This window comes from Astyanax mexicanus, chromosome 4 (genome assembly GCF_023375975.1).
Source record: "Astyanax mexicanus isolate ESR-SI-001 chromosome 4, AstMex3_surface, whole genome shotgun sequence".
In the NCBI taxonomy this organism is placed as follows: domain Eukaryota; kingdom Metazoa; phylum Chordata; class Actinopteri; order Characiformes; family Acestrorhamphidae; genus Astyanax; species Astyanax mexicanus.
The window spans coordinates 6,445,158-6,464,692 of record NC_064411.1 but is presented as its reverse complement, the minus strand read 5'-3'; the positions used below and the strand labels follow the sequence as shown (position 1 = coordinate 6,464,692).

At 38.3% G+C, this 19,535-nt stretch overlaps 3 protein-coding genes and 1 long non-coding RNA gene across 8 annotated transcripts in view; 2 read left to right on the top strand and 2 right to left on the bottom strand.

The window, feature by feature from the left end:
• The window catches only part of LOC125801623 (uncharacterized), a 71,242-nt gene extending 68,652 nt beyond the window's left edge, over nucleotides 1–2,590 (top strand). The window contains exon 2 of the long non-coding RNA XR_007438830.1: nucleotides 2,378–2,590. This is a non-coding gene — a long non-coding RNA (uncharacterized LOC125801623). The remainder of the gene's footprint in view (nucleotides 1–2,377) is intronic.
• Nucleotides 1–19,535, bottom strand: part of LOC125801167 (zinc finger protein 484-like) — a 634,928-nt gene that overhangs the window by 80,468 nt on the left and 534,925 nt on the right. The window lies entirely within an intron of this gene.
• LOC111188977 (NACHT, LRR and PYD domains-containing protein 12) overlaps nucleotides 1–19,535 on the top strand; it is a 900,554-nt gene that overhangs the window by 553,057 nt on the left and 327,962 nt on the right. For all 3 annotated transcript variants that reach the window (XM_049476912.1, XM_049476914.1, XM_049476913.1), the window contains exon 11: nucleotides 9,304–9,477. In XM_049476912.1, the coding sequence (XP_049332869.1) occupies nucleotides 9,304–9,477 (174 nt within the window). The remainder of the gene's footprint in view (nucleotides 1–9,303; nucleotides 9,478–19,535) is intronic.
• LOC111196387 (NACHT, LRR and PYD domains-containing protein 12-like) overlaps nucleotides 1–19,535 on the bottom strand; it is a 798,826-nt gene that overhangs the window by 619,656 nt on the left and 159,635 nt on the right. The window lies entirely within an intron of this gene.

Sequence of the window (19,535 nt, the reverse complement as noted above, 5' to 3'; positions counted from 1 at the left end):
TTTACATTAGCATTAGAAATGAGGAAATCCTGATGTGCTGCATTTATATAGATCAGATGGAAGTGATTGGGTTTGTTATTAAAGCTGTGGAATGAAGCTTCTCACAGAAAGACTTGTTCTATTCTGTTCTGATCTGTATCTCTGTTAGAGTTCAGTATAAAAAATATACCTTTTAGTTTATAATACAGTATAATTGTGTAATTGTGTAGCTCTTACCAATACATGTTATTAACTAGACACAGATCTATAAAATACATATATTAAATATGATCTAATCAGGTGATGACATTGTTACATCATAACAAACACAAATATATTCAACAGTATTGTTAAAGAAATTAAAATATGTATATTTATTAGACGAGCGTTTTTCAGTTTGGGGCAGCTGACAGAAAGCTTCGGGACTCTTCTGGGACGGTTATGAAGAAGTTAGTCTGGAACCTGTGAATAAGTTTTAGTAAAGGAACACATTACTCCACACTTTACTCTCATCATGGATCATCATGAAGATCTGTTTACAGGGAGAAGAGAGCAGCATCTCCAGCCCCCAGTGGAGTGTCTATGAAGAGTGATTGGTTCATGTGGATTTCTTCATTCTTCAGCAGTGGAGGAGGAAGCTCTGGGTCTCGGTACATCACTGCACTAAACTACTGTTCTGGGGTGGGTTTCCCGAAAGCTTCGTAACGCTAAGAACTTCGTTAACTCGTACTTAAGATTGATCGTTAATTAAAGAGTGTTTTCCAAACCAGTGCGTAACTAAAGTACTACTTTAGTTATTCTTACGTTATTCTTAAAGAGCTTCTTTAAGGGATCTCGACTTGCAGTTCAGCACCTTAAACACCAGGGACCGCCAATTTTGAGGAAGAAAAATGATAATTTCCGTGTTTGAAGCAATTATATTATGTTACTATTAATTATAATCAATTATATTACTATATAATTATTAATATTATTATATTATATTATATTATATTATATTATATTATATTATATTATATTATATTATATTATATTATATTATTTCCCGTGTCTGCGGGTGCTCCGGTTTCCTCCCACAGTCCAAAGAAATTAGTTCAGGCTAATTAGATGTCGGATAAAAATTGCCCCTTAGGTGTGAGTGTGTGAGTGAATGTGTCTGTGTGTCTGTCTGTGTCTGTCTGCCATGTGATGGATTGGCATCCTGTCCAGGGTGTATACTGCCTTCAATCAAACCCACGAATAAATTATTAAAATCCAGATTAGCGATGGTAGAAGTCTTGACATTATTGCTGAAAGAAATGCAATCAGTCAATTCCTGCAGAGGATGCTCACGGTCTAAGCAAAGCTGCAAAGTCACCAAGTCCGTGGATTCTGTAATCAGGCTGTTATGTGGCATACACACACTTATATACACTTCCCACCAGCCCGGGAATTACAGCACAATACAATATATTTCCATGCTATTGGGAAAATCCCTGGTATGCGGTGCAGGGACGTCTGCAGTGTCTTTACTCACACCTACACGTATTGTAAAGGGTATCGGTGAATGTGCAGGTAATATTTAATATTATTCTTTATTTAGGTGCTTCTAACCAACATTGTGGCCGTTCATCTGGGCAAACTCTGGGGTGTGTCAGCTCGCAAAAGTTGGACACGTCTCATTCCATGTTTTTTTTTTTTTTTTACATTGTCGATTATTATTAAAACCATGAAAACTAATTGACGCAAATGGAATTATTTAGTAAACAAAGAGGTGCATGGCCTTCAAAATCCCCTGACCTAAACCCAACTGAGATGGTGATTTAGGATGAGCTGGAGCTTCACAGTATAAAGTACAAAACATATTTCTGTTGGTTTAAAATGTAATATATATATATATATATATATATATATATATATATATATATATATATATATATATATATATATATATATACACACACACACACATGTATTATTAGATTATTTTTATAATATTAATAATTAGAATAATAATAAATTAATATTACTATCAATATTACCATAATAATATTAGTATAATATCTATTAATATAATATATATTAACAATAATAGTTTTAAAAATGTAAAAAAAAAGTTTAATGTTTTAAAATAGATTAGATTTTCGAGTATTTATTTAGTCATATGTATCTTTAGGAGTATAATGTTGTTAATTACAACACGTTTCTACGTTTTTAGGGTGTAATAGTGAATAAATACTGCATATTGGCAGTGTTGAATCGATATTTGTGGATCGATTGAGTGCACTGTTTTGGGGGAGGAGTCAACAAAGACGTTCTTTAACCTCGTTAAATTTCACGTTGCTCTTTGGGGAAACACTCGCAGAACTGGCTCGTTCTTTACACACGTCATTCGTTCGTTCGTTCGTTATTCGCTAAGATTGATCGTTTTCGGGAAACCCACCCCTGTTCTGAGAGTGAAGCTCTTCAGTTCCTGATCTTTATTAAAGATGTGCTGTGTGTTGGAGTTTCACTGTGTAAATGCTGGAGTTTCACTGTGTTTAATGTTAACAGAACTGAAACCCAGAGAGGAGCTTCTCCAGAACCCAGCTGTGTTTCTATGAAGAGTGACCGGTCCATCGATCATCCTCCTGGTTTCAGCAGTGAAGATATGACCTCTGACCCACAGTGAGTGAAACATCACTTACATCATTCACTGATTTTTACTATAATTTACCTTTTTAAAGCATAACACACACCCTCACACACACTCACCCTCACACACACCCTCACACACGCACACACACACACAAGTTTTTCTGTATGTAATGAATCAATCAGTATCTAAATATTTTTCTTAATTTTGTCAGATAAAAAAACAGCATTTTGCATTATTCAAAAACATGTTTAGAAAAGTATTATATTGTAATAAACTGCAATTCTTAAATGATCGTAAGATTTGCTTAATAAATATGTTAATGAAAACAAACAATATATTTAATATTTAAACATTAAACTCACACCTTCAAATATTGAACAGTGCACCATGTGACCTACCAGATATTCTTGAATAAAAGCATCAGTGTTAGATTGGCAAAACTAAATTATATTTATATAAGTTATATCAATCAAATTAAATCTTTAATTGTATTAATCACAACAATATTCTGTGAAGGAACAACAATCATTGTGCAGTGTGTTGTGTCTGGCAGACTAGATTATTCTTTGTTTTATTGTTAATGTCAGTATAAATGAGAATATTTTAATGTGCTGAGTAACTGATTTTAACTGAGAGCTTTAATGGAGGAAATAAACTCTAGAGTAGCTCCATATTCCACCTTTAACAGCCTGGAAAGAGGAAACATGTCTTCAGCTGTGTGTGTGTGTGTGTGTGTGTGTGTGTGTGTGTGTGTGTGTGTGTGTGTGTGAGAGAGAGAGCATGGGGAGAGAGATTTGGAGGAAAATGAAGCGTGAATGAAAAACCCACAATGGTCACAGAAATAACTTGAATGTGACAAAAGAAATACTAAATAAAAATTCTATGAAAATAAATAAATGAAATTTGAACATTTATCTGTTTAAATCTGACATTTAAACTGTGCTTCAACATAATTGTTTTAAAAAGTAAACTCATTAAACAGGCCTGGACAAAAATGATGGTACCTCTGAAAATAATGTGACTAAAGGCACATGTTAAATCAAGTGTGTCCACTAATTAGAATCACAGGTGTCTAAATCTTCTAATCAATCAGTGGGTCTATATATATAGGGCTACAGGTAGTCACTATGCTGTTTGGTGAAGTGGTGTGTACCACACTCAACATGGACCAGAGGAAGTGAAGGAAAGAGTTGTTTCAGGAGAAAATTAAATTCAATTAAAGGCATGTTAAAGTTAAAGGTTATAAAACCATTTTTAAGCAGCTTGATGTTCCTGTGACTACAGTTCACATATTATTCAGGAATTTAACATCCACAGGACTGTAGCTAATTTCCCTTCCGCAGGAGGAAAACTGATAACAAATCAAAGAGACGGATAATACGAAAGGTAACAAAAGAGCCCAGAAAAACTTCTAAAAAGATTAAAGGTGAACTTTAAGCTCAAGGAGCATCAGTGTCAGATCACACCATCACTGTTTGGGCCAAAGTGAACTTTAATGGGAGACGACCAAGGAGGACACCATTGTTGAAAACAAAACATTAAAAAGCCAGATTGGAAATTGCCAAACTACATGTTGAGAAGCCACAAAGCTTCTGGAACTTTTTGTCAAGACACATCAGCTCTATGTTTACAGATGTATGGTGGAGGGTGCTCTGTTATGTTCTGGAGCTGCTTTGCTGCATCTGGTACAGGGGGTCTTAAATCTGTTCAGGGTACAATGAAATCTCAAGACTATCAAGAGATTCTAGAGAGAAATGTGCTGCTCAGTGTCAGAAAGCTTGGTCTCAGTCGCAGGTCATGGGTCTTGCAACAGGATAATGACCCAAAACACACAGATAGAAACACCCACGATTGGCTAAGAGGAAAACATTAGACTATTCTGAAGTGCTTCTATGAGTCCTGACCTAAATCCTATTGAGCATCTTTGGAAGGAGCTGAAACATGGAGCCGTCTGGAAAAGCTCTTTCAAACCTGAGACAGCAGGAGCAGTTAACTCATGAGGAGTGAACCAAAATACCTGCTGAGAGCTGCTGGAATCGTTTAATTGCAGTGATTACCTTAAAAGGTTGTGCAACAAAATATTAAGTTAAGGGTACCATCATTTCTGTCCAGGCCTGTTTCATGAGATTTTATATATATTTTATATACTTCTGTTAAAGCATGGCTTAAAAGCAATATCTGACTTTCATATGTTCATTTTCAAAGCATTTTTACTTATTATTACTTTTGTCAGATTCAAGTTATTTCTGTGACCATTGTGGGTTTTTCTTTCATTAACCGCGGTGTACCAACAATTTTGTCCATGTGTGTACATGTGCTCTGTTCTCTCCTCTTTTATACTAAATTAAACACAATTAATTCTGCTGAAATTGCTCTGCTAACGTATCTAAAATGTTATTGATGGTAAACTAAAGCTTATATAAGCGCTGAATCGTTTCTCCTAACTGTACAAAAAATATTCTCCACTCAAAGCTTTATGACACAGAGCACATTAGCGGCATCTGGTGGCCAAACCACAAAGTGCTTTATGTGTCTGGTGGAATTTTTTTTTTTGCTAGGATTATTGCTTCTAAAACTATGTTCCAGTGTATTGAAAACAGGACATTTATTGTTTCTTTAATAGCATTGAATAAAACTTTGTAATCTGTCGTGCATATATTTATCATCTCAGTTGCTGGGGTGAGTGCATACATCCAGTAATGGGAGAATGTGTTCTAGTACAATACATAGACCAGTTTTGTATTCAGAATTAACTATAATACACTTTAAAACATATTTTGTTAATTGAAATTCTGGAAAACCTTTTAGCTGTTTTCTTTCTAATTACATTCACATTGCTGCTGAGCTGCTGAGCTACAGCTACTGATTGCTCACCTGAATGTTTGAGTATAAATACCCCTTAGTTTCAGCTATTAGTTGCTGAGTATTGAATCTAGGTTCCCTAGCTCTTCTACAACACATATCTCTTTGTTATTCTGCCTTATCGTTTATTGACCCCTTTCTCTTTTACTGTTTACCCTTTTTGCCTTGCTCAGTTTATTGTTTGTTGCTTTCTGTTGCTTGTTATTAGACCACCCTTCTGCTTATTCCACTTCTGTCTATTTCTCTGTGTACCGACCCTGCTTTCTCCTCTCTACTGGTATGTTGTTTGTTTATGCTGGCTTTATGTTACTGACCCTGCCTGCTTTAGACTATCCTTATATGCTTGTCCCTTTTGTTAATAAACTGTTTAAACTGTTTGACTCATATCAGCGTGTGTCTCTCCTGGTTCTGGTATTCCTGATACATTTATTTACATTTTATTTTAATTACAGATTAATCTTTTCTTTGTATCTGTTATTTGCTGCTATTCTTTATTTTATTAATGATCTTACCATATTTTATTGAAACACGTTTTTTTAGCTCAGCTGATTTAATAATGTGGATTACAGTGTGGCTTTTCTGTTCATCCACAGTGAGAAGAAAAAAAACTTTTCCAGAAAAAAACTGGACCACATATTCAAGGTTAGTACTGAACCATATATATGATGTGAATCTCCCTGATTTATTTTACATATAAATGTAACTTTACTTTAAAGTTTTGATACTAATCATAATTTATTCACCTTCAGTTTTATAGAGTATTATAACTGTATTATATATTAAATAATGTTGATATTAATGCAATAGATGCTGCTCAGTAACATGACGTTTAAATCATTTTACAGACCAGAGCATCTATAACTCCTTTTCTCCTCAGATCAGTGTCATCATCTCTCTCTGTACTGTAACAGTTTTACTGATTCTATGTTGTTTGTTCTTAATCAGGAGCTGCAGGAGAAGTTTTTCTCTCTAGTGAAGAACGAGCTGAACAAATTCGAAAATCTCCTAAATCCAGATTACCCAGCATGCTCTGAGGGAGAGGTGGATGATGATCAGAGAGAGGGGGTGCTGAAGGTCACACTGCACATCCTGAGGAACATGAATCAGGCAGACCTCGCCAACACACTAGAGAGCAGTAAGAGTTCTGGGTCATGAGAATGGTGAACAACTAGTGCTAATTTATTTCCTCAGTGGAGTTCTGCTTTTCAAATTAGAATAAATAGCAATAGTTATCTGGATTTTGTAATTATAAGATATTGTGTCACAGCATCAAATGTATCCTTAAACCTAACAATTATCTACTTTATCAAAGTCGTTCTACACAGGGGTATTTTATGAAGATCACAGCTGATTACATTTTCCTTATTCTCTTCCTCTGTTATCAGAATTGGCCCCAGCATGCCAACGAAAGCTCAAATCCAAGCTGAGAGATAAATATCAGATACTTAATGAAGGAATCTCAGGCCATGTAAAGTCAGCACTTCTGAATGAGATCTACACAGAGCTCTATATCACAGAGGGAGATGGAGGAGATGTCAATCAGGAACATGAGGTAAAACAGATTGAAGCTGCATCCAGGAAAAAAACAACACAGGAAAAACCAATCAAATGCAATGACATATTTAAACCATTACCAGAACAGAAACGACCCATCAGAACTGTACTGACTAATGGAGTTGCTGGAATTGGAAAAACAGTTTCTGTGCAGAAGTTCATTCTGGACTGGTCTGAAGGAGAAGTAAATCAGGATATTCTCTTCATATTTCCACTTCCTTTTAGAGAGCTGAATCTGATGAAGGAGAAGAAGCTCAGTCTGGTGAATCTTCTTCAGAGCTTTTTCCCAGAAACACAAGATTTAAAACCAAGACATTATAAGAGCTACAAGATCATGTTAATTTTTGATGGTCTGGATGAGTGTCGACTGCCTCTGAATTTCCAGAACAATGAGAACTTGGTGAATATAGAAGAGCTAACCTCAGTGGATGTTCTGCTGACGAACCTCATCAAGGGGAATCTGCTTCCCTCTGCTCTCCTCTGGATCACCTCTCGACCAGCAGCCGCCAATCAGATCCCTACTGAGTGTTTTGACCAGGTAACAGAAGTGCGGGGTTTCAGTGACCCTCAGAAACAGGAGTACTTCAGGAAGAGGATCAGAGATCAGGACCTGGCCAACAAAGTCTTCACACACATCAGGTCTTCAAGAAGCCTCTACATCATGTGCCACATACCGGTCTTCTGCTGGATTACAGCCACTGTTCTAGAGAGAATGCTGAGTGAAGCTGAGAGTGGAGAAATTCCCAAAACCCTGACGCAGATGTTCACACACTTCCTGATCTTTCAGATCAAACACAAAAAACAGAAGTACAGTGGGAAAAGTGACATTGATCCTCAGCAAACTAGAACAAGTATCCTGGCTCTGGGGAAACTGGCATTCCAGCAGCTGGAGAAAGGAAACCTGATCTTCTATGAGGAAGATCTAAGAGAGAGTGGTATCGATATTAAAGAAGTGTCAGTGTACTCAGGAGTGTGTACCCAGATCTTCAGGGAGGAACATGAGCTGCACCTGGGGAAGGTCTTCAGCTTTGTACATCTAAGCGTTCAGGAGTTTCTTGCTGCTTTATATGCATTTCTCTGCTTCATTGACAGAAGCGTTCTGAATCAGCAGACCGCTAAAAACCAAAACACTGAACTATCTGCAATCTTCAGCAAGTCAACGATGACTAAATTCCTCAGCAGTGCCATAGACAGAGCCTTACAGAGTGAGAGTGGACACCTGGACTTGTTTCTTCGTTTCCTCCTGGGTCTCTCACTGAAGTCTAATCAGACTCTATTACGAGTCGTACTGACACAGACAGAGAGGATCTCTCACAGCAACAAAAAAACAGTCAAATACATCAAGAAGAAGATTGAGGAGAACTCATCTCCAGAGAAATCCATCAATCTGTTCCACTGTCTGAATGAACTGAATGATCATTCTCTAGTGCAGGAAGTGCAGAAATACCTGAGTGGAGGTGGTGAGCGTCGTCTTCAACAGGCCAGGTTCTCTCCTGCTCAGTGGTCAGCTCTGGTGTTTGTGTTGGTGAACTCAGAAGAAGAGCTGGAGGAGTTTAACCTCAGTAAATATCATCCATCAGAGGAGTGTCTTCTGAGACTGCTGCCAGTAGTTAAAATATCCAGAAGAGCTGTGTGAGTATTTTTATTCAGGCCTTCACACAGTTTTTAATAAACTGCTGATGTGTAGAATCAGTTTCCATTCAATCACTGATGGATCTACATTATTCACATTGTTACATATAAGCATTCATTCTCCTTTGTGTGTAATAATAATCAAACCATCATTTTAATGTAAACAGTACATGAAGTTTCTGTCTTAGACTGATTAAATACAATCTTAAAAAAGTTATATGTTTTTGTTAAAATAAATGCACATCTCTTGCATCTTGCATCTCAATATGCTTTGGAGAAATGATGATTAGCAATACAACATAAAAATTTTATATAGAACATACATTTTAAGTGTCTGTATTTATTTCTAACCTTTATATATGTGGGAGAAGGTGTAATGTTTTTCCAGAGTTTAACTGGGAAAATAGAATAAATTCACATACTCCAAAAAGCCTTGCTAATTCTATGTTTTGTTAAACATTTTCTTTTCTATTTTAACTCATTATAATCTGTCCCAGAGCTTTTGGTGAACTGTATGCCCATGCTGATCACAAATAAAGTGGAGATTTCTGCATGTTAACTGTTTCAGTATAAAGAAACACCAGCTATTCTTTGTCAATCCATTAAAATATTCTTCTTTGGGTTTATTGTGAAATCATTTGTTTATTCTTGATTTTTAGACTAGCTTCATGTAATCTTGGAGTAAAGACGTGTGAAAATCTGGAATCAGTTATATACCTGGAAAACTCCTCCCTGAAAGAGCTGGACCTCAGTAACAACGACCTGCAGGATTCAGGAGTGGAGCTGCTCTCTGCTGGACTGAAGAGTTCACAATGTAAACTGCAGATTCTCAGGTCAGTGTTTCTGTGATTTTTCATTTGTAATTATTAGGGATGTCGGCATTAAATCATTAACATACTCTGTTAAGTTGGAATCAGTAACGCGTTACTATTTTTTTAACCCAAGTTTTATTTCGGCACCAAGTTTGACCCCAACTTCTGCCGTAATCTGCCCCGCCTCCACCCAACATGCAGATTTCTTTTCTGGTTTAACGACTGAAGCGCTTTAATGCGGTGTCCAGCTGTAACAATCCGGTTCAGACTTCCAGCTCAGACCTGGATAGAGAGCTTTGATGCTCTCTCTCCATTTCTCTGTTTGTGTTTGTCTCTCTCCATTTGTTTCTCTCTCTCTCTCTCTCTCTCTCTCTCTCGCTCCGTTTTTGCAAAAAGTTTTACACAAAAAATAAAATCCACAATCAAAATGTTAAGAATCAAAAGCAAAAATTATATGTTGCAAATTCAAAAGAGAAAAAATATATAGCAAATATATATATTTAAATATACTTGGTTACTTTATTTCAGTTTGGATTTGGCCAGTCTTTGCTTTCATTTTTGTGTTTTTGTGAATTTTTTGTGGAGTTTTTTGGATTTTGCTGTTAAAGACTTTTGCTTCTGGAATCTCTCCCTTGCTTCTGCTTCAGTTTTTTTCACAGGTGGGCGGGGCTTAGAAGAAGGCCTTGAATCTCCATTGGCCAGCTGGTTCTGGACTGACCACGCCCACCCCTCCAATTTCAAGCATCCTTCCAAAAACGGAGAGGGAAAAGCTTCCACTGCATAGCAGCAGCAGCGGATTGTGTTTACAGTTAAATTTCATACAAACGTTCTGTTTAATGTTATATAATGTTATATTATTCTCTGTTTCACTCCATTAAAAAGCTCACATTAGCGTGCAAAATTTTCATGCACAAAGTAGGTAACTAGCTAACTCACTAGCTCACTGGCTAGGTAACTCACTAGCTCACTGAGTGGGTAACTATCTAACTCACTAACTCACTGAGTAGGTAACTATCATACTTTGTGCATGAATATTTAGCACATCTCACTAATGTGAGCTTTTTAATGGAGTGAAACAGAGAATAATATAACATAGTATAACATTGAACAGAACGTTTGTATGAAATTTAATTGTAAAAGTATCTGCTGCTGCTGCTGTGCACTGGAAGCTGTTCGCTCTCCGTTTTTGGAAGGACGCTTGAAACTGGCGGGGTGGGAGTGGTCAGTCTCAGAGGAGGGTTCAGGGAACCCGTCAGTCCAGAACCAGATGATCAATGGAGATTCAAGGGGCCGCCTTCTTAGCCCCGCCCACCTGTGAAAAGTGTGACAAACCTCAGAAGCAAAAAACTAAAGCAAAAGCATAGGAGAGATTCCAGAAGCAAAAGTCTTTAACAGAAAAATAAAAAAAAATCCACAGAAAATTCACAAAAATAAAAACAAAGACTGGCAAAATCCAAACTGAAATAATTTTCAAATAACTGCAAAGGATAATAAAGTAACCAAGTATATTTAAAAATATATATTTGCTATATAGTTTTTCTTATTTGAATTTGTAACATACAATTTTTGCTTTTGATTCCTAACATTTTTTTTTTTTTGTCCGCCACAATGTTAAATGTTAAATAGATTATGTGACTGTGTACATGTGTGTGTGTGTGTAGGAACATTCATGTAGTGATGATATATGGATTATGGATGATGTGGTTATAGATATATAATGGATGTGTGTAGGTTATCTGTTAAAGACTGATGGAGTCACTGATGTAGGAGGTTGTTTAATGCTGACCAGGTTTTTATGTGTTCATGAGTTCTGTTTTTGAGAGATGCAGATATTTTTTCCATTTCTATATGTGAGTGAGAATTGTTTTTTTGGCGATGGTTAGCACCACCAAAAGTGCTCTGCTTTCCTCCTGGTTTAGGTTTGTGGTTCATGTGTCACCAAGCAGGCAGAGTGATGGGGATGGAGAGATTGGCTGTTTAAATAGTGGAGTTAGCCGAGTTATAACAAGCTGCCAGAAGTGTTTGATTGGTGGGCAGTACCATAGAGCATGTATGTAATTGTCTGGAGTGTTTAGTGAGCAGTGTATGCAGATTTCTGAATCTTCTTGTCCCATTTTATGTAACTTTTGCTTAGTGTAGTGTACCCTGTGAATTACTTTATATTGTATAAGGTGGAGGTTAGTATTGTTAGTCATGGTGAATGTGTTTTTCATAATGTTTGTCCAGAAATCAGCATTGGGGGTAATTAAGATATCTTCTTCCCATTTTTTATTGGGATAGCGACTGTTTGGTCTAATTTGAATAAAAGTCTATATATTTTTGATAGAATTTTGTCTGAAGAAGAGATATTAAGGAATTCTGAAATTGGTGGGCTAAGTTCTAGTATTGCGTAATCTTTTATTTTTGACTTTAACATAGATCTAAGTTGGAGATATTCCAAAAACTGGTTCCTCTCAATGCTATATTTCTGGGTTAGATGTGAGAAAGTACCTGAGTTATTGTTGTGTAGAACGTGGTGTAAATGTGTAATACCTTTTTCTTTCCATTTTTGTAGTTTTGGGTTTATTTTGGTGGCGGGGAGGTCGGGGTTGTACCATATGGGTGAGTATTTAGTGGGTGCACGTCTAGTGTTTGTGTTCTTGTGAATTTTCCGATTGATTGTTGTGCTAATAAATGGTAAGTCTGAGATTTGTATTTCAATAATTTATGTTTGTTCTACTTTTCTCAATATTCCATCAGTTTGATTTGGTTTTATCCATTTAATAATGTACTTTAATTTGTTTGCAGAGAGGTATTGTTGGAAGTTTGGAGCTTCTAGGCCTCCCTGAGTTCTTTAATTTTGTAATGTGGTTAATTTGATTCTGGGTGGTTAATTTTTCCAGTAGAATTTAGAGATGATGAAGGTTTTAAACCAGGTAGGTGTAGGTTGGATGGGAATCCTTGAGAAGAGGTAGTTTAATTTAGGTAATATAGTCATTTTGATTGTGGATATTGGTAGGATAGTGGTAGGTTCATCCAGCGTTGGATATCATTGTTGATGGTTGTGAGTAGTGGTCTAAAATTAAGTGTGTGCAGCTCAGACAGCTGGGTGGAAACTTTAATGCCCAGGTATGTGATGTGTTCAGTGCACATAGGGATAGGGAGTGAGTGAACTGCTGTGTCTGATAAGTTCATGTTAAATGGTAGAACGGTGGATTTAGACCAGTTAATGGAATAATCTGAGATTTTAGAGAATGTTTTAATTATTTGTGTAGTCTGAGAAATTGAGTAGAGTGGGTTTGTAGAAATAGTAGAATATCATCTGCATAAAGGCTGATTTTTTGTTTGGTAGTGTGGGTATGGATACCTTTTGATATTTGGGCATTGTTGTATAGCTGCTGCTAATGGTTCTATGAAAATAGAGAACAGTAGAGGAGAGAGTGGGCTAGGGGTGTGTGATATTGGAAAAAAAAAACGATATCGATATTTTATGTAATTTTGCCGATACCGATATTAACCGATATTTTGCATTATTTATAAATGTGTTTGTAAAAGCTTGTACTAGCTTGAACTAAAATTATATTAAAAAATGCTTACACATCATATTAATGTAAACAATTTAAGGCAATTTATTTACCTGACACAAATAACAAAAAACATTTAAATTAACAGTGTAAATATCAGTGCAAATATGTGAAAGGCATGTGGCACACCTGATGTTTTTTTTTTTTTGAAAAAATGTACACAAAGATAAACAACAATCAACAAGTGCTCTTTCAACACACTTTAAAATGAATGTCCATTGTAAATAAAAAAAATTTTCAATGTGTTTGATGTTTGGTAATTTCTGCAGCATACAAATAAAATGAGAAACAATATGTATTGCACATTCATAAACAATTAAACAACTGTGACATTTTCTTGCATTTGTAAACCAGTAACATACTTGTAAACAATATGTATTGCACATTTATAAAAAAAAAATTAAACTACCGTAACATTTTCTTGCATTTGTAAACCAATCACACACTTGTCAACAATATGTGTTGCAAACAACATCCACAGTTTGCAGACAAAAAGGAAATGGTCTTAGAAAAAGCAGCCTTTTTCAGCATCAGTTGTGACATTAAATGAACTTCTTAGGATTTACCTTAAGTTGTGTGACAAAATCACCAGCCTGTTGTTGTGTTTTCAAGTTTACTGCCTGCTATACTTTGTTTGTACCACTTGGTGTCGCCTTTTGTTCTACTGTTGTAACAGAGTAGAGAGAGAGGAAGGGAGGGGAGTTTTTTGGTGGAGTAAAAATGGAGAAGCTGAACTGGGTGTGTGTCTGTGTGCTTTAATTGTTTGGTTGCCGAAAACACCACAAAATTGGCGACGAGGATGGCGGCCTCAGTCCCAGCTCCTGCACCTTTCCTTCCGTGTGTGGGTGAACCTCCGCTTCCATTTGAGATTTGGAGGAAAATCTTTGAAAACTACTTACTCGTGATTAATGCTACAGGGCATGCATGGCCGGATGCACGGAGACGCGCGACGCTATTACACTGCTTGGGCATGGAAGGTCAGAGATTGTTCTATACTTTGCCAAATGTGGGTACAACGTTTACTGAAGCTATGTCAGCGCTAGAGCAGCATTTTGTTCCGAAAGTGAATGTGGTAGCCTGCCGCCATAAGTTCAGACAGCGTGCACAAAGACCAGATGAAACCGTAGTCCAGTTTATTGCAGCCCTACGTGATCTCGCTGTGCAATGTCAGTTTGGAGGTATGGAAGCTGAAATGCTCCGTGATCAACTCATTGAACGAGCTCATTTGAAGTCTGTGAAAGATAAACTGCTTTTAGAAGAAGACCTTACCCTTGAGAAAGCCATTACTTTGGCATGCCAAGTTGAATCTGCAGTTCACAGCTTTTCTCTCCTCGCTGCTAGCTCTCCGCCTAGCAATGCTACAGCTAACACTAGCCCAATACAAGCGCTAACATTTCAGAAAAAACAGCAGAAACGAAGGAACCATTTTAGAAGCAAGACGCATGTTTGCACTTCTTCCGAGAGAGGACGGCACTGTTTTCGCTGTGGATCTATGTCTCATCTAGCAAATGCAAAGATCTGTCCAGCAGCACACTCTGTTTGTAACACCTGTGGGAAAAAAGGACATTTCGCTAAAGTCTGTAAATCAGCTGCTAATAAGGTATGTGAAGTTTCTGTTCCTGAGCTAACAATTCTCAACCTGAATGCAGTATCTCCTGCTAATGACAAATTATACTGCACAGTGCATATTGATGCTCCACTTAGGAATGCACAGGATATTAGCCTGCTAGTGGATACAGGTTCCTCCGTCTCAATTCTTCCTGAGTCAGTCTACAACAGACATTTCAGACAATGTCCTCTGACAGTTCCTAAAGTGCAACTAGTTACTTACTCAAGAGAGCCATTGCCTGTACTAGGCTGTCTTTCTGCAACTGTCTCACATAAGAACGTCTCTTCTGACGCTGTATTCTACATAGTGAAAACAGGCACACCTTTGTTAGGCATGGACTTAATAAAGTCACTGAACTGTCACATCTGTGGAAATGGTGTGGAGACGCATCCTGTGGGTTCTGTACAAACTGATGCAAACATGCCTGATCTAACAACGCTCAGTACAAATGCTGAACCAGTCGGATGTGTTAAAGGGTTCATGCATAAAGTGCAAGTGGATGACACAGTCAAACCAGTACAACAAAAGCTACGAAGGTTACCCTTGTGTATTCGCCAGGAGGTATCTTCTGAAATACAACGACTTCTCAAAGCTGATATTATTGAGCCCATCCATGCTAGTCCTTGGGTATCACCCTTGGTAGTAACCCAAAAAAAAGCAAGGAGGCATAAGAGTCTGCGTGGATCTGCGTGCACCAAACAAGAGTGTGGTAATTGATTCTCATCCTATTCCACACATAGAGGATCTGTTCTCAGAGTTAAAAGGTGCTACTGTGTTTTCTCAGCTGGATTTAGAGAGTGCATACCATCAACTACCTATAGCTGAAGAGAGTAGAAATCTGACTGCATTCATAACGCACGATGGACTGTTTAGATTCAAGAGGGTTCCATATGGTCTTGCCTCAGCACCTGCCGCTTTTCAGAAAATGATGCATACCCTATTAAGTGATCTGCCTGGATGTCAGAGTTACTTGGATGATGTCATTTGCTATGGAGCTACTCAAGCAGAACATGATAAGAATCTAAAGGCTGTTCTGCATCGTCTAACAGAAGCAGGGCTCAAGCTCAACTTCAAGAAAAGCTCTTTCTCAAAGCCAAGTGTTACCTACCTGGGTCACATAATATCTAAAGATGGATTACGTCCAACTCCGGATCACATCACTGCCATTTCAGAAGCTCCACCACCTAAAGATGCTGCGGCACTGCGCTCCTTCCTAGGACTTACATCCTGGTTTAGCAAATTTCTGCTGAACTATGTTATGGTCGTGGAACCACTGAGGAATTTACTGAGAACTGCATCTCAAACCACTATTGAATGGTCAGACGAAGCTGAACAAAGTTTCCAAGAACTAAAAAACTAATGATAAGTAGTCCAGCTCTTACACTGTTCGATCCTAACCTGCCAACCTATGTCTCCACTGATGCATCTGAGTATGGGCTTGGAGGTGTTCTTTCCCAACTACATCCTGATGGTAACGAATGTGTAGTTGCATTCACTTCTCGAACACTGACACCTGCTGAAAGGAAATACAGCACAGTTGAAAAGGAGGCCTTAGGATGTGTGTTTGCAGTTGACTGACTTATCTTTGGGGTCGTCGCTTCATCCTAAGGACAGACCACCAGGCACTTACTACTTTACTCGCTTCCAGAGGCATGAATCGTGCTGGTATGAGAATAGCACGTTGGTCAGCAAGACTCATGTGTTACCAGTATGACATTGTTCATCGCCCTGGAAAGAAAAACTATGCTGTAGACTGTCTTTCCCGCATGCCCATCTCCTGTCCAGAGACAGATTTGGCAGATGAACCCGAACTGGTTGCTGAAATCAGTCCACATCTTTCTGCACTTTCCCTTGATGATTTCAAGGCAGCTTCGGAAACATGTCCAGAACTGACAAAACTACAAACGCTGGTACAAGCCGGATGGCCAACTACAAAGAAAGGTGTTCCAGATGATCTCGATTGTTACTTTCCACTACGCCATGAATTGGCCTTGGACTTTCCTTTTGTCATGCGTGGATCGCGTCTTGTAGTGCCAGTCTCTCTGCGATCAAAAGTCATTCATCTGGCTCATGAAGGGCATCAAGGAATAGTACGCACTAAACAGAGATTGCGTCTATTATACTGGTGGCCTGGCATGGACGCCATGGTTCATGATTTACTCGTTTCCTGTACTGTCTGTCAGATGAGTGACAAAACAGCAAAGACTTATCCAGCACCGATGCAGCCTGTGGAGTCTCCCAAGGGTCCTTTCCAAAAACTGGCTGTGGATATAGTCGGACCATTTGAGAGGGCAAAGTATGACTGTCGTTTTGCCATCACACTTGTGGATTACTACAGTAAATGGCCTGAAGTGGCATTTGCTTCTTCTGTCACTTCAGAAGTTATTACTACTTTTCTCTCGTCTGTTTTTGCAAGGGAAGGTAATCCCTGCTCAATTGTCACTGACAAAGGAAGTCAGTTTTGTTCCACAGAATTCTCTGCCTTTCTTAAGGAAAGAGGCATACAACATATCCGCACCAGTGTTTATCATGCACAAGCAAATGGAGCAGTCGAACGCTTCAACAGAGTGTTAAAAGACTGCATACAAATGGCTGAAATACAGCATCTGCCCTGGAAGAAACAGGTGACTGCATTTCTTCACAATTATCGTGCAACGCCACATGCAACTACAAATGAAACACCCTTTGCATTGTTAAGAGGACGACCTATGCGCACAAAACTGAATGTGTTGCCAATCTTGGAGAAAAAAGAACATGAAGGTCTTCAACAGAGAATTCAGCTGAAGCAGGCAAAGAGCAAACGCTACTCTGATCAGAAGAGAGGTGCCAAAGTTCCAACATTCAAAGAAGGCGATTTGGTACGTGTGCGAAAGCCCTTTCGAGTCACAAAGACTGAATCAAAATTCACTGGGCCATTGAAAGTGATCAAGAAACTTGGACAAAGCAATTTTATCCTAAGTGATGGTAGAAGGTGGCATGCGGAACGATTGTCAGGATTTCCAGAACAAGCCCAGGTGCAAACCTCTAAAGGGACAGATGAACTGAGGAAAACTGTACCTGTTCGTGAAAAAAACACCAGACAATGCAATGCACCGAAATGGTTTAAGGATTGTGTGAAGTAAAGCCTTAGATAATGGACTGTAATGTACATGTTCATTGCTTCATCATTCTTTGAGATACTGAAAAAAAAATGGGTTTTGAAAAAAAAAAATGTTTTCTTGAAAAGTAATGTGTTATTGTTGATGTGTTGATAATTCCCGTTACGCTACTATCTGAGTTGTATGCTTTCTTTCAGGAAAGGGGAAATATGTTGTGTTTTCAAGTTTACTGCCTGCTATACTTTGTTTGTACCACTTGGTGTCGCCTTTTGTTCTACTGTTGTAACAGAGTAGAGAGAGAGGAAGGGAGGGGAGTTTTTTGGTGGAGTAAAAATGGAGAAGCTGAACTGGGTGTGTGTCTGTGTGCTTTAATTGTTTGGTTGCCGAAAACACCACACCTGTCCACAGCGTCTGGCTTCAGGGCAGCACAGTTACAAGTTACAATGTTTCCTCCAGTGCTGAAAACCCTCTCAGAAGGACTGCTTGAGGCAGGGATGCACAGGTACTTTTTTGCAAGTTTACCCAGTCTGGGGAAGTTAACTTCTTGCATTTTCCACCAGTCAAGTGGATTTACATCACTGTCCACTTCAGGTATCATCAAGTAGCTCTTCATTTCCTTTTCAATCATGGTGTCCAGAGACTCACCTTCTTTGGATTCCTTTGTTTTCTTGAAATAACTGCCAAAAAAAGACTTTTTTGTCTTTTTCGCTGGCACTCCTGTGTCATCATCTGCTCCAGCTTCTGCAGCTGGTGCCTGAGCTGAAACTGTTGAGGGACCTGCAGTATGGCTGTCTTCTGCTGTTTCCATAGCCAAAAGTTCTGCTGTAGCTGTTGTCGCAATGGCTTTGATTTTGTCATCATCATTGAAGCGATTTTTGAACCGGGGGTCAAGTGTTGAAGCCAGACTCAAAGGTTCATCCACACAGTCCTCTGTGTACTTTGTATTCAGGTACTCGAGGATGGTTTGTTTGATTTTTTTTTTTTTGGTTAGGTCTGTGTCATCAGATTTCACCACCAGGACTTCAGTGTTGAACAAGGCAAGGACAGGTTTAAGGTAAGAAACTGTTAAAAGTTTCTCACCTGAAAGAGCATCTGTGAACTCTAGAAGAGGCCCAAGTGCTTTGCTGACTGCCTCAAGCACCTCAACATCCTGCCATGTAGGGACAAGGTGCCTTTGTTTATTGTCTCCAGCCAACACATGACGAATGGCCTTTTCTTGTTCAAGGAATCTTTTTATCATGTGCTGTCTTGAGCCCCATCTTGTTGGTGACTCTGTGATGAGTTTATGCTCTGAAAGCTTCAGCTGCTCTTGTGCATCGGCAAGTGCTTTCTTCTTTTTCCAGCTATTGGAAAAGGCTCCAACCACCTTCTTGCAAATCCCAATGGCTCTGTCTATTCTAGGATCCCACATGCTCCTTTCTAAAAAATGAAATATATACAGAAAAAAATTTACTGTACTAAATTCAAAATATGCAAGTATAACATTGAAACCTATTACATATTACCTTATATTTTGAATATGTGTAATATTTAAAATATTTTCATTTGCATACAAAAACAACTTTGCTTTATGTTTATGTACCTTCTGAAAATCTTTTCATGTTTAGTCACACTACTGTGTCAGGCCTGTCCAGCCAAGCTAAGCACTCTATGCCCAAATAAGGACTTCCTCTAATCAGGGCACGCACACGCAGCCATCCAGCCCTGATTTAGAGATCAGATTCACCTGGGCAGAGTTGCTTAAAAGCACGCTGTTTCTCTCTGCTGTCACCGAGTATTGGTCGCTCACATGGTCTGTGTTTCCTTGTG